Raw genomic sequence first — 16,148 nt, 5'->3', positions numbered from 1 at the left:
GGCCTTGCGGGGCCCGGCCCGGCCGGGAGCCCAAGCCCGGGCCGCAGCCGCGCACCCTCCTCGCCGCCGGGCCGGCGCTCATAGCTAGCGGTGACGAGCTGGTTGCTGCCGTGTGGCCGTACCGGCGGCTGGCGCTGCTGCGGCGCCTCACGGTGCTGCCGTTCGCTGGGCTGCTCTACCCGGCCTGGCTGGGCGCCGCGTCCGCCGGCTGCTGGGGCTGGGGCAGCAGCTGGGTGCAGATCCCCGAAGCCGCGCTGCTCGTGCTCGCCAGCATCTGCCTCGCGCACGCGCTCACCGTCCTCTCGGGGCATTGGTCCGTCCACGCGCACTGCGCGCTCACCTGCACCCCGGTAAGTGCGCGGGCCCGAGCCCGACCTGCGGCTTGGTGGAACCTTGCGGCGGGTCGCAATCTGGACGTTTGTGTCAGTCCCCGTTCCATCCCGGGCCCCCTATTTGCTGGGCCAGAGTTCCCAGCGGTGCCCTCTGGGTGGCCAACTATTTGCTGGGCCAGAGATCCCAGCGGTGCCCTCTGGGTGGCCAAATGCTGGCCCCACTACTGACTTGCTGTGCGACCCAGACGCACGTTATTTCCCTTTTTCTGGAATTCCTCCCTGCTGTGGTCATTTAGGTTCTGTAAGGTAATATCTATAAAAAGCTCAGCGTAGGAACCGGCATATGTCGCTCTTTGATACTGCTTGTTAATGGTAGCTACCATACTGGCAAGTACTAGGTTGCTTCTAGAAACGGTCCTACTTTCTTTCCTTACCTTGGTATTCAGAGTGTGAGGCTAGACCTGCGGGGTGATTTTCCCTGTCTCTGAAGCTTGGTTTAAGTAGTCTGTTGTCCAGTGTTTAGAGGCCCTCACATTACGATCAAAATTACATTGAAATGCACATTGATCGTAGCAAGCATTTAAGAGGAGCAGGAGCAATTTGTGAGTAAGTAACTTTAAGTGCTTTTAGTCTCTTTAGATCTGCTGCAAGATGAAGGGTGGTGACGGTGAGGACTTCTTTTAGAACACACTTCTTACAGAAACACTGTAGCACTTCTGACCTTTAACCGCCAGGATCTGGATAGGGAGAGCTACCTTGGGCCAGCAGTTACTATCAGTGACTGCACCACCGCCCTCTGGTCCTGGCTCACATGACATTGCCATGTTAAGAGCCATGGGCACTGAGGTCCAGCCAGCCTCCCCCTTTGATCCCAGGCATGTGTCTGTGGAAAAGAGAGGACAAGGGAACAGCGTTAAGGGCTGCAGAAAGAGAAGTCCACTCTCTTTGACTGCAAACATGGACTGGGTCCTCCTCCTCTTCTGCGAGAATGAAGCCTCCATTTTCTCAACAAGCCCTATGCCAGAGGAGGGACTCAAACTTATGGACTTGGTAGCTTCAGGTCGGTACAATGAAAGATTCCAATGAGGGACCAAAAAATGGAGGGAAATTGGAGGCAGTGTGACACTCCCCACCCCCCGCCCATCCCAACTGTCTAGCTACCTTTGGCCTGGAGCTAAAAAGTGGGTCTGTTCACTTCCTCTCCGGGGATGGAGGACAAGGAGGAGCTAAGCGACTATGGGGTTAGGACAGGCAGATCTGGGATCTGCGATCAGAGATCTCAGACCGGGAGCTTCTCTCTGGGTTTCAGTTCACCCTTGTGTAAAGTGAGGGCAGTAACACCCACCTGGCCGCGCCACAGTGAGAACCTGAACCGGCTGTGGCGTCCTTGGCTTGGGCCTGGCCCCACCTAGTGCTTTGCACCTTTTCTCTGCCGTTCCCAGAATTCGTTGTTTTGTCTTTTTCGATGTCCATGAACGCCCCGAGGGGCAGGGTCTGAGGGCCACTCTTTGGCACTTCCCAGCACAAGCACATGCGTCCCCGGGGCTGACCGCTGGCACAGCAGCAGTGAGCCTCCTCGGCCCTTGTCACTGCCCGGCAGGGAATGAATGGTTAAGGGAGGGGAGGCACAGCAGTAGCAGGCCAGTGGCCTGTGACCAGGCTGGGCCCATGTGCATTGAGGGCGAATCTCGAGCAGGTCGCTTTCTTCCTGTTGGAGTTGAGCAGCGCCACAGGCATCGTGTGCTGTCACTCCGATTTCATGGTAGGAGACTAGCGTCATGATAATGTAGTGTCTGTGTCTCAGTGACAGATTGGGGAGCGGAAGGCCAGCCCGCCCCCCCGCCAATCCCAGTGGTGTGTTCTGCACCTGGTCGGGGCTGTGCAGCTGGGGGTTGGGAGGAGCTCAACAGCAGCACTTTGCCCCTCACAGGAGTACGATGCCAGAAAAGCGACCTTCGTGAAGGTGGTGCCAACCCCCAACAATGGCTCCACTGAGCTCGTGGCCCTCCACCGGGATGAGGTAGGGACCTGCTGCTGGGCCGCCCAGCCCAGGGTGTGGGTGGAGGGCACTTCCAGGCACACCCGGGGTTAAGGGCTTGTTCCATACACATGCCTGCTCCCACAGGGCGACGATGGGCGAGAGGTGTTGTCCTTCGAATTCCAAAAGATCAAGTATTCCTACGATGCCCTGGAGAAGAAGCGCTTCCTCCCTGTGGCCTTCCCCGTGGGAAATGCCTTCTCATATTACCAGAGCAACAGAGGCTTTCAGGATGACTCTGAGATCCGCGCAGCCGAGAAGAAGTTTGGGAGCAACAAGTGAGTCCCAGGGTGCTCACGCATTCGGACAGAGCTGGTGGTCTGCCCACAGTCACAGCACTGACGCTTGGCCACTCCAGTGGCCCCTTTCCCGTTTCTGCCCCGCCACGCTCCCGAGTCAGGGTGCTTAGGATGTGGGGTGGAGGAGGTTACCCTTTCAACAGTGCGTCCCAGGTGAAGATGGCAGGCACCTTTTGAGAAATGTGCTGTAGTCTTGTCTCCCCTGAACTGGCCTGCTGACAGGGACCCTGGATGGCCCTCCAGCAGGAGCGTGTGCAACTCTTCACTGGAGCTTGGCCTGAGGCCCCAGAGTTGGCTATTGGTCGTCGTTTTGTAATTATTATAGTATTTCTCTGGTTTGTTTGTTTGTTTGTTTTTAGCTTTTTGTTGCTTTAAAGTTTAATTACTTATTTTGAGGGAGAGAGAACCTGCACGCACTCACAAGTAGGGGAAGGGCAGAGAGAGGGAGAGAGAATCGATGCGGGGCTCAAACTCACAAACCTCAAGTTCATGACCTGTGCCATAGTCAGGTGCTTAACCGAATGAGCCACCCAGGTGCTCCTATTTCTTTGTTTTCTCTTAAGTACAAGTTGTCGCCATAGTCCTCTGAGTTTTCTCAGCACTTCAGGGAGGGTGATAAAAGGAGTTGTTAGTGATCACCACGGCTCTCTCTTGGGCCAGGCAGGATGCCAGATGCCTTGTACATGCTTCCTCTCTCTAGTCACCGAAACCACCGGTGCCAGCACACAACTGGGAGGGGGCAGAGCTGGGCTTCAGAGCTCCTGTCCCCGCCCCCATAATGATCATCCTCCACCTGAAAATCTGTAGAAACTTTAGGGAATTCTTCCCTAACTTCGTTGCTTTTTATTTATTTATTTTTTAAATTTTTTATGTTTTATTAATTTTTGATACAGAGAGAGACAGAGCATGAGAGAGGGGAGGGGCAGAGAGAGAAGGAGACACAGGACTGGAAGCAGGCTCCAGGCTCTGAGCTAGCTGTCAGCACAGAGCCTGACGTGGGGCTCGAACGCACGAACATGAGATCTGACCTGAACTGACATCGGAGGCCTAACCGACTGAGCCACCCAGGCGCCCCTTCCTTGCTTTTTAAAAATTAAAGATGGTGGGAGCAGGGGGTGGGGAGGAGTTGGGGGGTGGCACCTGGGTCTGTCTCTCTCCCTCTCTCTGCCCCTCCCCCACGCTTACACGCATGGGCACATGCACACCACTGTAATTTTCAGAATAAGTAAATATTAAGAAAAACACAGATGTGTTATTTCAAACTGCAATATAATGGGAAGACTTATAAGAAATTTTTTTTACCTATTTCCCTGCTTGAGGTCAGCCTTAATGGAGGCATGGTTGTTGTTGTTTGTTTTTATCCCAGTGGATTCTCTTTCTCACGTCTAGGACGCGTCTCATGACCAGGCTGACCTGGCTCGTCCCCTGGCCAGGCTAGGCTCCTACACACAGTGCTGCAAAACACACCGTTAGGCCTCACTCCTCAAATTCTCGGGCTTTTATTGAGGGAGTTCGGGGAAATTTTCAGCTCTAGACCTCCCCGTTTGAAATCAGGGTGGGGCTCAGGCCCCAGGGGAGCCCACGGTACCCCACCGCCAGGCGTCTTCTGTCTGCACAGCCTGAGGGCTCCCATCCTACCATCAGGGGCTTCTTCTCCGCCTGCTGTTCACCCCGCCCGATGACTGGTCTGTCTTGTGCTAGCCCTGCGTGAGTGGGTGGCTGCCTGCACATCCTGGTGCTGATTCAGAAGCTTCACCTGGGTTCTGCGGAGCACAAGCTGGCAGCAGTTAGCGTGCTGTCACAGTCACGTGGACTGTCCCTCCTGGCTCTCTGTGTCCCGGGGAGCTCCCGGGAACGCCGTGAATGAGACCTGAGGCCTGGTCTCTTGCAGGGCCGAGATGGTGGTGCCTGACTTCTCAGAGCTGTTCAAGGAGAGAGCCACGGCACCCTTCTTTGTGTTCCAGGTAAGCCGAAGCTTGGGCTCGCTCCCCACCCTGTCCCTTGGGCCTTCCACGACCAGAGCAATCTCCGTCTCCACCCCTTAAAATCTCCCTGTCGTCGTTGTCGTGGGTCTGAGCCCATGGGCGGAACAGCCCTCGGTGTGCCCTCCCAGCCTCCGCAGGTGTCCGTCTTCCTGTGCTCCCGCGGATGGCCGGGCAGGGGTGTGGACATCCAGGCTGTGTCCTGCAGGTGTTTTGCGTGGGGCTCTGGTGTCTGGATGAGTACTGGTACTACAGCGTCTTCACGCTTTCCATGCTGGTGGCCTTCGAGGCCTCCCTGGTGCAGCAGCAGATGAGGAACATGTCGGAGATCCGCAAGATGGGCAACAAGCCCCACATGATCCAGGTGCGGACAGCGGGGGGCGCCTGCCGGTCTCAGGGTGGGCATGGATGGAGCGCAGCTCTAGTGGTGCACCTGCATCATGCCCACTCTCAAGAGCCGGAGCTGAGTGGGCCTCACCTCCACCCAGGTCTACCGCAGCCGGAAGTGGAGGCCCATCGCCAGTGACGAGATTGTTCCTGGGGACATCGTCTCAGTCGGTGAGGCACGGCTCTGGTCTGTCCTGGCAGGAGCCCTGTCTCTCAGCCTCCATCCAACCCTCCCACCCCTTCCTGCAGGCCGCTCCCCGCAGGAGAACTTAGTGCCGTGTGACGTGCTGCTGCTGCGCGGCCGCTGCATTGTGGACGAGGCCATGCTCACAGGGGAATCGGTGCCACAGATGAAGGTGCTGGGTGGGGAGTAGGGGTCGCACTCGGTGTTCTCACCTGCCTCGCTGCCGCACTCAATGAGCAGGAAGAGGGCTGGGGGCCAGGCCGGGATCCTGCCTAGGCGTGGCTGGAGGAGGCCAGAGAAGCTGTGGTGCCTAGACGGAGCTGCCAGATCTCCTGGGGGTCTGCACCCTGGACGGAGGGGTGCCGGGTGGTGAAGAGAGAGGCCAAGGTCATCGGGGGTTGTCCAGACCAGGGACCAGGGATGTCAGACTAGGGTGGGCTGAGGGAAACCAGGAGAGCGTGAACCCGAAGGGAGGCCAGTTGTGGAATCCTGAGGAGTGGACCCTGCACGTGCAGGTGGAGAGAAGACGAGGTCAGGCTGGGAGCCCAGTGCGGGTCAGAGTGGCTCATCCCAGTCCCATGGGCCCACCCTTGAGAGACGGAGGATGGACAAGGAGGCTGAGGTGAGAGCGCCCTCACCATCCTCTCTTTTCTCCTCAGGAGCCCATTGAAGACCTCAGCCCTGACCGGGTGCTGGACCTCCAGGCCGACTCCCGCCTCCACGTCATCTTTGGGGGCACCAAGGTGGTGCAGCACATCCCTCCACAGAAGGCCACCACGGGCCTGAAGCGTAGGTGCCTTGGGGAGGCCCAGGGTGTCCTGACTCCACCATCCCCACACCCTCCACATCTGCTTGGGTGTGCGGGAGTCAGGACGAACAGACACAAGTGATGATGGTTCTGTCTCTCTCTGCAGCAGTCGACAATGGGTGCGTGGCCTACGTCCTCAGGACCGGGTTCAACACATCCCAGGTATGGCCCCTTGTTTGACTCTGGGGAGGGTGGGCCCTGGGGCAGGAGACAGACAGTTGAGACGGGCTCTTATGGACCCCAGAACATCCCCGCCACAGGCTTACTCTGACGGCGGGTACCGGCCCATGGCAGGGTGCAGAGGTGAGCCCGAGAGCGGGCCTGCTGTCCTCAGTTAGATTCTGGTGGGGAGCACAGACAGGGAACGGGCTGTTGCCACACACACTGGGATGGAGTACGCTTCACTAACGTAGTATGAGGGCTGCCTGGTAGAGGCGATGGCCAGATCTCCCTCTGGAAAACTCAGTCCCCCATTAAACCACTTCTTTCCCTGACCCCCAGTTTTTGGTCACTGGTCCCTATAGTGCTTAGCTGAGTTGCTCCCTCCCACATACCTGTGTGGTCTCCTGTGTCACGGCTGCAGGACTCCCGGTGATCCCAGGGCAGGCCCTCTCCCCAACAGCAAAGGGAGAATTTGACCTTGTTGCTCTCAGATGTTGGAGGGCACCCCTTGCCCCCACTTTAGGGAAGGCCTCTAACCCTCTGTCCCTCTAGGGCAAGCTGCTTCGAACCATCCTCTTTGGAGTCAAGAGGGTGACTGCAAACAACCTGGAGACCTTTATCTTCATCCTTTTCCTTCTGGTCTTTGCCATTGCTGCAGCCGCCTACGTGTGGATTGAAGGTATGCGCTGTGGCCCCTCACCTGTCTGCCAGGCCCTGTCCCCATGGCCCCCAGGTGACAGGCCCTGTTTCTGCAGGCACCAAGGACCCCAGCCGGAACCGCTACAAGCTATTTCTGGAATGCACACTGATCCTCACCTCGGTCGTGCCTCCTGAGCTGCCCATCGAGTTGTCTCTGGCTGTCAACACCTCCCTCATCGCCCTGGCCAAGCTCTGTGAGTGCCTGGGGCAGGGCTGGGTGCCTAGCGGGCTGGGGCCCGACAGAGCCCCTGACCCTGGCTCCCCACCTCCCAGACATGTACTGCACGGAGCCCTTCCGGATTCCATTTGCCGGCAAGGTAGAGGTGTGCTGCTTCGACAAGACGGGGACCTTGACTAGCGACAGCCTGGTCGTTCGTGGGGTGGCCGGGCTCAGGTGAGCATGGGGGGGCACACACCCGGAGTCCACAGAGTGAGGGGTACTCCTTGTGCATTTCTCAACATGACAGCAGTGTGGAGGCTCAGCTCCCCCGCAAGCAGCCACATGACCCTTACAGGTGTGTCTGACATGGGCACAGTTTGCATGAAGACCAAGACCATGTGTCTCTTGGCCCCTGTAATGATTGTCACAGAGTGGAGACCTGTCCTGGCCAGCAAGTCCCAGGAGTCCCTCCAACTCCATAATGAGCTGTTTCCTCTCTTTGCAGAGATGGGAAGGAGGTCACTCCTGTGTCCAACATCCCCATAGAGACACACCGTGCCCTGGCCTCGTGCCACTCTCTCATGCAGCTGGATGATGGCACCCTTGTGGGTGATCCGCTCGAGAAGGCTATGCTGACAGCTGTGGACTGGACGTTGACCAAAGGTGAGGGGCTGGAGCTTCGGGCCCAGTTCTCGCATCCCTGGGTGAGTGGGCTGCACCCCTTGGAGACACGTATGTGTCCAGCTCAGGGGCAGGCAGGCCTGTAACCGTGATGGTCCCTGAGGCGGGTGGGCACAGGCTCCCCTCTGACCTGAGATGTCCACACCCATGGGAGTAGAGCCTGCCCCACCCTATCAGAAGCCACAGGCAGGGTCCTCTGAGTACAGGTCTCTCAGCCTTGACCCTACCTGGAGTGAGGAGAACCCCCTCCCCCTGCCCCACTGTAGGCCCTGGGTCTGGGGGTGGGAGGGGAAGAGAGGGGTGGAAGAGGGAGGCAGGGGGCTTGGCTGCCTCTTCGGAGCGAAGGCCCTCAGGATTCGTACTTATTTGTTTCCAGATGAGAAAGTATTCCCCCGAAGTATTAAAACTCAGGGGCTGAAAATTCACCAGCGCTTTCATTTTGCCAGTGCCCTAAAGCGAATGTCCGTGCTCGCCTCCTATGAGAAGCTAGGCTCCACTGATCTCTGCTACATTGCGGCTGTGAAGGGGGCCCCCGAAACCCTGCACTCCATGGTGAGCCAGCCCCGGCCCAGGGGGAACGGGGGCGCGGGGCGGTTGGTGACATCCCCCCGCGTTCCCCGCAGTTCGCCCAGTGCCCACCTGACTACCACCACATCCACACGGAGATTTCCCGGGAAGGAGCCCGAGTCTTGGCGCTGGGGTACAAGGAGCTGGGGCACCTCACCCATCAGCAGGTAAGAGCCCAGGCTCCCCACCTGCTGGTCCCTTGTCCTCACTGCCTTCTGTTCCCTGCAGCACCCATAAGCAGGCACAGTTCCTTCTTTCTCTTCCCAGGTCTCCACCTTTGGAGGCCCTGGGTGGCACTCAGTCCTTGGTCCCTTCTCCTCCACTGTGTGCCCTGTTCCTTATGGGACCACATTCCATCTTAACTTCTGAGGCCACTTCCTACAGAGCACAACCAGACCCCACCTCCATCCAGCCTTCTACCTCTGCACCCTTCGGTCCTTACACTTCCCCAGGGATCACCAGGAAGCACCTTGGATTCCTGTCTCCAGCCCAGTTCTGCCCCTACACGTGGTCTTAGGGTGCCTTGAGCTCTCATTCACAGTCTACGTCATCACATTGGTCATCGGCACTCCCCCCTCTACCCGTCAGTATCCTGCTTTTATCTGCTTCCAGCTGGGCCCTCATCCAGTCCACTTAACACCTGGTGGCTAAGAAATCCTTCCAGGGTACACACCAGATTGTGGCCCCATGTTCAGAGCCTTTCTGCTTGATGCCACTTCCTGAGCCTGTCTGTCCCATTCCGCTGCTTTCGTTTCTCATGGCAGTTAGTGCTCTGACTTCTGTGACTTTATTTCACACCTCTTCTGGTAGTAGGCGAGCTCTGTGAGGGCAGGAGTTTCAGGTTTCTGATAGGAAGAGGGTGAGTGTGTGCTCAGGGATTAACAAGGGAGGGTCTGACTTTGCTGTCTTTGAAGCTGAGTCACAGGGGCTCCATGCCCTGCTGCTGTCCACATAGGGAGGAGAGGCCCCACGATGGGGAAAACCACACAGCACTGCTGAACCCCTGTGGGTTGCTCTCCCTACTTCTCAGCTGCTGACCCTCAAATGTTCCTCCTGTAAGGATGGGGCCTTCCCTGACCTCCCTTACCAGCTCAGAATTGATGGGAGGACAGGTTGTAAGGCACCCCTGTGTCCCCACACAGGCCCGGGAGGTCAAACGGGAGGCCTTGGAATGTAACCTCAAGTTTGTCGGCTTCATCGTGGTCTCCTGCCCGCTCAAGGCCGATTCCAAGGCTGTGATCCGTGAGATCCAGAATGCGTCCCACCGGGTATGGCTGCTGCTCCCCTCCCCATTGGGCTCCAAGGGTGGCCTGGCAGGTGTGTAGGTGGGGGGGTCATCTTTGTTCCTTCCAGAGAGGGGAACGTGACAGCAGAGGATAGTTCTCCCCTCAGTGGGGCAGGTGTGAGTAGGTACCCAGGTCTCAGTAGCAGGGATGTCTTTCTTGGATTTCAGCCGGGTTCTATGATGGCTCTGGTGCCCACGTTGTTCCAGGCCTGAGGATGCCTTGGGACCCAGCCTGCACTCGCCCATCTCAAGTTGCTTCCTTGGCATCCAGTGTCCCTGGGATGCAAGGGCAGTTCCCCACACCACCCCATTCTAGACAGGGAGAGCTGGGGCTAGGACAGTGGGTACAGAAGCACCTCCCAGACAGGCTGCATCCATCTGTCCTGTGGTTTCTGTTTTCTAGTTTGGGACTCGGGATGCAGTTTAGGTTGTGGGAGGTGAGTGAGCAGTTAGAGGTGGTGACATGAACAGCCCCCACCAGGCCCTCAGCAGTCTCAGCCTGTCTTCCCATCACTGGGCTCTAACTGTGAAAGCTGATGCCTCTGTGCCCCTCTGCCTGGGGCAGCTACCAAGTCAAGGGCGTCCACACCAGTAGCTGGTTCTTAGTTCATGTTACAGAAAAGCCTGCGAGTGTTTTGGGAAGGACATGTGTGCATGTATTGTTTGCATAAAACGCCACCAAGTTGGGGTGGACTGTGGCCTCTGGAAGCCCATTCGGTGTTAGGATGTGCAGACCTCTGTCTCTAGAGGGAACTCGATCGCCAGTTCTCCAGGCTGGAGTTCTGACCTGCTGGGCCCTACCTCACTGAGCCCTGTTCTCTTCCTAGGTGGTCATGATCACAGGCGACAACCCGCTCACTGCCTGCCATGTGGCTCAGGAGCTGCACTTCATTGAAAAGGGACAAACGCTGATCCTGCAGCCTCCCACGGAGAAAGGTGAGGCGCCACGGGGCTCTGGGTCCCAGAACACCTCCTCTCTGGTGCCCCATCTGCCTGTCAGGCCTGAGCAAGCACACTCTGTGTCATCTATCCTGTGACACGGGCCTGTTGAGCATAGCCATGCCTCGTCAGCATGCTCGGGCCCTCTGGCCGGGGAGCTCCACGCCTGTGTGTCCGACAGCCTGCAAGCAGCCGCTGGCTCCAGGATCACTGACGACTTACAGTCAGGGTGGTTGGTCATCATCAGCCAGTGCATGTTTCCTCACACCTGCCTTGGGGCTGGCAGGCTGCCTGTCCCGGCGAGGGCTTTCCTGAGCACAGGGATGCTGGCATGGCCAAACCCCAGGCAGAGGGTGTGGTACACGTTACCACCTTGCTCCTTCTGCCCTATCCTGGAGGCCTTGTCTCCACACCACAGAGGAGGAAACTGTCTAGGCCAGAAACTGACTAGCTGCTAGGGCCCTCGCTTTATAGACATAGGAAAGAGAAGTAAGTAAGTTCACTGCCCTCAGTCACTCAGTGATACTGTGAGGATTTGCACCCAGGTGTCCTGACTCCAGACCTCATGGCCTCTGGTCATTCCTGAGTAACCAAATTGGGTACAAGTGGTGCCCCAGGGCAGAGTCCACTGACAGGCACATCCAACCCCAGCACTCCAGCTGCTGGGCTGTGGCGTCTGTCAGATGCCAAGGGATGGTGTCTGTCTGGGAAATGACACGCGTCAGAGTGTCACCAGGCTGCAGATCAGAGGAGGGTGCAGCTTTGGGAACTGTGCTGGATACTGGAATCTCCCATCCCTTCCAGTCTGCGCTGCTGGTCCCAGATCTCTGTCGTCTGTCGCAGCCCCAGGCTCTAAGGTCTTCCAGAGCCCTGGGAGGTGGAAGGCAGGTGGCCCAGAGGCAGCTGTCAGGGACTGTTGATTGGCAGATGAAGCTGCTCTAACAAAACGGCCACAACAAAAGCCACGTGGAAGCTGGTTCCCCTCCTAGCCCGGACAGCCCAGGATGAGCCACGCAGTGCCAGAAGGCGTCTCTCAGCCATCCTTGTCACTCAGCATCCATGTCTGGCACAGCCATATAGAAAGAGGAAGTGGTTGGCAAGCAGTGTCTGGCCCGAGGAAGTGACTCAGGGTGTCCAGGCCCTAGGAGAGGAAGGTTTCAGGCAGGCCCCAAGGGCAGGGGTGTCTTGTTCCTGAGGTCAGGCTGTCTGGATTTGAATCTGTCATGTGGTCTCAAACCAGTGGCCTAGGCTCTGGTTCTTGAATCCTTTAGGAAGGATCTGTGAACAGTATCTGTGGGGTGTTTGGGCTGTGGGTGTGGACCCGGTTGGTAGGGATAAAGATGGGTGAAGGCAAGCACATGCTTTAGAGAGATGAGACTAGAACCGCATATGTGGGGCCCACATGACGAGTTGCTGAGTGGCTGAACCCCTCCCTGATCCTGCACTCTGGTCCTGCAGGTCGACCCTGTGAGTGGCGCTCTATTGATGGCAGTGTCATGCTGCCCCTGGCCAGGGGCTCCCCGAAGGCACTGGCCCTGGAGCATGCGCTGTGCCTCACGGGTGACGGCCTGGCCCACTTGCAGTCAGAGGATCCCCAGCAGCTGCTTCGCCTCATCCCCCATGTGCAAGTGTTCGCCCGAGTGGCCCCTAAACAGAAGGTGTGTACAGAAGAGGTAGAGAGGCAGGCGGGCCCCTGGGGGCAGCACAGACCCCTTACTCCGCCCATCTCTGCCCACATAGGAGTTTGTCATCACCAGCCTGAAGGAGCTGGGCTACGTGACCCTCATGTGTGGTGATGGCACCAATGACGTCGGTGCCCTGAAGCATGCTGACGTGGGTGAGTCCCTCAAGCTTATGGACTGTTAACTTCCATCACTGTTCTGCCAGTACAGGCTTAGGCTTAGCGTTGGAGACACATCACTGAAGGAGTTCTGTGAGGAGGCTTCAGGGAGGCAGGGCAGGGGCCAGTGGGACTGGGGATCGGAGGACCTGCAGGCCTGGAAGGGCCATGGCTGTCTGAGGAACAGTGAGGTGAGGGCATCAGGGCCTCTGGGAGCAGAGGGAGCCAGGGAGGCTCCATAGGGCAGACACCATGGTTTGCTCAGGCCCCCTGGCACCGTGTAGGGACCATGTGGGCACTGAGAGCCAAAGGCCAGCGGGAGATGGGACAAGTGGGGATGCACGAACGGAAGTCGAGGCGTTTGCCAAGTGTTCATAGCCTTGGATTTCTGTCAATCGAATGTAGTCATCCGGCTGATATTTAAGGACTGATCTGACGTACTTGTAGCACTTTCCAAATTCTTAGCTGCTTTATTAATTGACTCCGATGTTCATCTCCTGTCTCGTCTTAGAATTACGATACTTGTCATTAGACTTTGGGAGTCCGTTCATTTTGACTCCTCCTCTGGTGTGTGGTGTGTTTGGGTTTTGCTTCCTAAATGTAGAAAGTGAGGTAGATGGTCTTTGGGACACTCCTTGGGGAGACCGGCTGAGATGAGGAGGTTGGGCGCCTGTGAGCAGACACCGAACCATGTGCTCCACACGGGGCCTAGAGTGGCAGGCTCCCTCTGGCCGCAGACACACAGGCGCATGCCTCCCCCAGGTGTGGCACTCCTGGCCAATGCCCCTGAGCGGGTCATTGAACGGCGACGACGGCCCCGAGACAGCCCCATCCTGAGCAACAGTGGGGTCCGGGCCACCTCCAGGGCCGCCAAGCAGAGGTTGGGGCTCCCGCCCCCTGAGGAGCAGCTGGCCTCCCAGCGGGTGAGTCTCAGGAGGGGGGTCCTGGCACCCCCTGGTGGCCATGTCTCACCCCTGCCGCCCACCACATAGGACCGCCTGAGCCAGGTGCTGCGGGAACTGGAGGACGAAAGCACACCCATTGTGAAGCTGGGGGACGCCAGCATCGCTGCACCCTTCACCTCCAAGCTGTCTTCTATCCAGTGCAGTGAGTCCCACCCCCAATCCCTCCCGCGCGCGCGCATGTGCCCCAGGCCCATCCTGATTGGTACCCATGCCCATACCTTCCTCCCCTCCCCCACCCCCACACAGTCTGCCATGTGATCAAGCAAGGCCGCTGCACACTGGTGACCACGCTACAGATGTTCAAGATCTTGGCCCTCAATGCCCTCATCTTGGCCTATAGCCAGAGCGTTCTCTACTTGGAGGGCGTCAAGTTCAGTGACTTCCAGGCCACGCTGCAGGGGCTGCTGCTGGCCGGCTGTTTCCTCTTCATCTCCCGCTCCAAGGTGGGCTGAGACTCAGGCAAAGCAGGGGTTCCCTCCCCAGTCTGGGAGTCCCTTTGCCTCTTTGGGCTAGCGAGGGTGGGAGACCCCACCATGTGTCATCCATTTGACCTCACAGCAGCTCTCAGGATGGGGACTGTCATCCCCACATCACAGATGAGAATCTGGGGACAGGGCAGGTATATGCCGAGACTCCTCGGAGTGGGGTAACTCGGTCTCAGCATGTGTGATGCCTCCAGAACAAGGGGACTGGCCAGGAAGTGGGCAGAAAGGTTGTGGACGGGTCTGGGCTGATGCAGAGAGGCCTCAGAGGCTGGAGAGGGTGGGAGGGGGTTGTCCAACCATGTACACCCAGCGGGCCCCAGGGAAGGCTTTGGTTTATTCTAGAGCAAGGGGAAAGAGAGTGGACTTTAAGTGCCCTGTGGCTGCCGTGTGGCCTGTGGGCATTGACTGAGGCTGCGGTGGCATCTGGGCTGAGGCGCTGGGGGACCAGCAGGGCTCTGGGGCCTGGCACTGACTTACAACCTCCAGGATTTGGTGACTGCTTTCTGCACAACCCTGCCAGGTGGCAGGGTGGGCAAGTAGGCCCAGGGTGAGCCTGGACCCTGACCCCCCACCCTGCTGCTACAGCCCCTCAAGACTCTCTCCCGAGAGCGGCCCCTGCCCAACATCTTCAACCTGTACACTGTCCTCACGGTTGTGCTCCAGTTCTGTGTGCACTTCCTGAGTCTCGTCTACCTGTACAGCGAAGCCCAGGCCCGGAGCCCTGAGAAGTGAGTGCTGCCCTGGCATGGGGGTTGGGGAGGGGCAGGGTGCTCCTAGGGAAGGTGGTGTCCCTGCACGGGAGGGTGCACGAGGATGCAGACATTGCCCTCGCTTTGTGCGGGGATGGTGAGAGTCAGAGTGGCCCTGTCCCCCATGTGTTGCTGCAGGCAGGAGCAGTTTGTGGACCTGTACAAGGAGTTTGAGCCGAGCCTAGTCAACAGCACCGTGTACATCATGGCTATGGCAATGCAGATGGCCACCTTTGCCATCAACTACAAAGTGAGGCCCAGCCCATGCCTGAGTTCACCCTGCCCCCTTTCTAGACCCCCACAGCACTTGACTGTCTGTCCATCTGTTCTCACAGGGCCCACCATTCATGGAGAGCCTGCCAGAGAACAGGCCCCTGGTGTGGAGCCTGGCTGTATCACTCCTGGCCATCGTGGGCCTGCTCCTTGGCTCTTCACCTGACTTCAACAGTCAGTTTGGCCTCGTGGACATCCCCGTGGAGGTGAGTGGCCCTGTGGACGTGGCCCCAGGACTCCGCTTGGACCCAACTGTGGGCTTCCAGCTCACCAGTGCTCCCTGCCCCGCAGTTCAAGCTGGTCATCGCCCAGGTCCTGCTCCTGGACTTCTGCCTGGCGTTCCTGGCCGACCGTGTCCTGCAGTTCTTCCTGGGGACCCCGAAGCTGAAAGTGCCTTCCTGAGATGGCGGTGCTGGCGCCTGTTGCTCGTGTTGGTGCCGCTGGGCGGAAGCCCCAAGAGGGAACACTGCCCCCGTGGCGAGGCTGGTCCGGCCTTGCCACCAGGACTGATCTGAGCTGGAACACCCCCCATCCCCCACAGCCATCTGAGGGCCTGGTTGGCAGAACCAGCCCTGGGCTGGCACCTTTGGTAAATAAAGCCGCATCCACGATTTTAAGAAGCCCTGCCTCTTCCTCTGTCTGCACCACAGAAGGGGGTGTTGTGGGGCTGGGCAGTCACTGAGCGGGACCCAGGCACCCTCCCCAGGGGCCATGAGGTTATTAGTGACAGCCTCCATAATACAGTCCGCACTTAGAAAGGCCAAGCTCCAAGTCCAGAGAGTTGTACATATTTCCCAATTTGAAAAGCACCTCCATGTTTCTGTGGTCTCTCAGCTTCATGGTTTGGTCCCTCAGGCACTGGGGTGGGGCGGGGGTGGAGTTTGGGGATCAATGGCATTTTCTGTTTTTCAGTAATATGTAAAATAACATGCCTTTCTCTCATGATGTCTTAGATGGGAGAAAGTTCAATCCAAAGCATTGCAAATACTAGCTCCAGTCACACTCGTTGGGGTCCTATGCCACAGAAGTGCCATCACCATCTCATGTAACAGCCCAGCTTTGCATCTGGCTCAGTCCTTGAACTGACCCTGTCCTTCCTTTCAAAGGGTGCTCACTCATTGCAACTCAGGAATTGTGAAGTAGGCAGCATGAGAGCAGAGTCATGGCCGTTGGGAGATTTCTTACTTTCTCAACAGCCAAAAACTTCAGAAAGCAAAAGTCATAAACATGATGTCTTTCTTTCCAACTAGAAATTCCATTGAGCGTGGGGTGTGGGTGCATTTTTATAACTTTGACAAGCTGCGCATGAGGAC

The 16,148-nt window shown here is 57.9% G+C and overlaps 1 protein-coding gene across 1 annotated transcript in view; it reads left to right on the top strand.

Annotated features, from left to right (window-relative positions):
- Positions 1 to 15,455, top strand: part of ATP13A1 (ATPase 13A1) — a 15,634-nt gene extending 179 nt beyond the window's left edge. The window contains exons 2-27 of the mRNA XM_029917861.1: positions 1 to 350; positions 2,263 to 2,352; positions 2,458 to 2,648; positions 4,561 to 4,633; positions 4,860 to 5,015; positions 5,140 to 5,209; positions 5,288 to 5,394; positions 5,882 to 6,011; positions 6,137 to 6,192; positions 6,745 to 6,871; positions 6,948 to 7,085; positions 7,165 to 7,285; positions 7,557 to 7,714; positions 8,109 to 8,284; positions 8,356 to 8,466; positions 9,442 to 9,567; positions 10,412 to 10,520; positions 11,982 to 12,181; positions 12,264 to 12,360; positions 13,126 to 13,286; positions 13,356 to 13,470; positions 13,575 to 13,771; positions 14,399 to 14,541; positions 14,701 to 14,812; positions 14,898 to 15,041; positions 15,127 to 15,455. Coding sequence (XP_029773721.1) covers positions 1 to 350; positions 2,263 to 2,352; positions 2,458 to 2,648; positions 4,561 to 4,633; positions 4,860 to 5,015; positions 5,140 to 5,209; positions 5,288 to 5,394; positions 5,882 to 6,011; positions 6,137 to 6,192; positions 6,745 to 6,871; positions 6,948 to 7,085; positions 7,165 to 7,285; positions 7,557 to 7,714; positions 8,109 to 8,284; positions 8,356 to 8,466; positions 9,442 to 9,567; positions 10,412 to 10,520; positions 11,982 to 12,181; positions 12,264 to 12,360; positions 13,126 to 13,286; positions 13,356 to 13,470; positions 13,575 to 13,771; positions 14,399 to 14,541; positions 14,701 to 14,812; positions 14,898 to 15,041; positions 15,127 to 15,237 — 3,569 coding nt within the window. The 3' untranslated portion in view covers positions 15,238 to 15,455. The remainder of the gene's footprint in view (positions 351 to 2,262; positions 2,353 to 2,457; positions 2,649 to 4,560; positions 4,634 to 4,859; positions 5,016 to 5,139; positions 5,210 to 5,287; positions 5,395 to 5,881; positions 6,012 to 6,136; positions 6,193 to 6,744; positions 6,872 to 6,947; positions 7,086 to 7,164; positions 7,286 to 7,556; positions 7,715 to 8,108; positions 8,285 to 8,355; positions 8,467 to 9,441; positions 9,568 to 10,411; positions 10,521 to 11,981; positions 12,182 to 12,263; positions 12,361 to 13,125; positions 13,287 to 13,355; positions 13,471 to 13,574; positions 13,772 to 14,398; positions 14,542 to 14,700; positions 14,813 to 14,897; positions 15,042 to 15,126) is intronic.
- The last annotated feature ends 693 nt before the right edge of the window (positions 15,456 to 16,148 follow it).

The sequence above is a fragment of the Suricata suricatta genome, chromosome 12, assembly GCF_006229205.1.
Source record: "Suricata suricatta isolate VVHF042 chromosome 12, meerkat_22Aug2017_6uvM2_HiC, whole genome shotgun sequence".
NCBI classification, from domain to species: Eukaryota; Metazoa; Chordata; class Mammalia; order Carnivora; family Herpestidae; genus Suricata; species Suricata suricatta.
The sequence above is the reverse complement of the archived record's forward strand: the minus strand, read 5'-3'. Positions and strand labels throughout refer to the sequence as shown.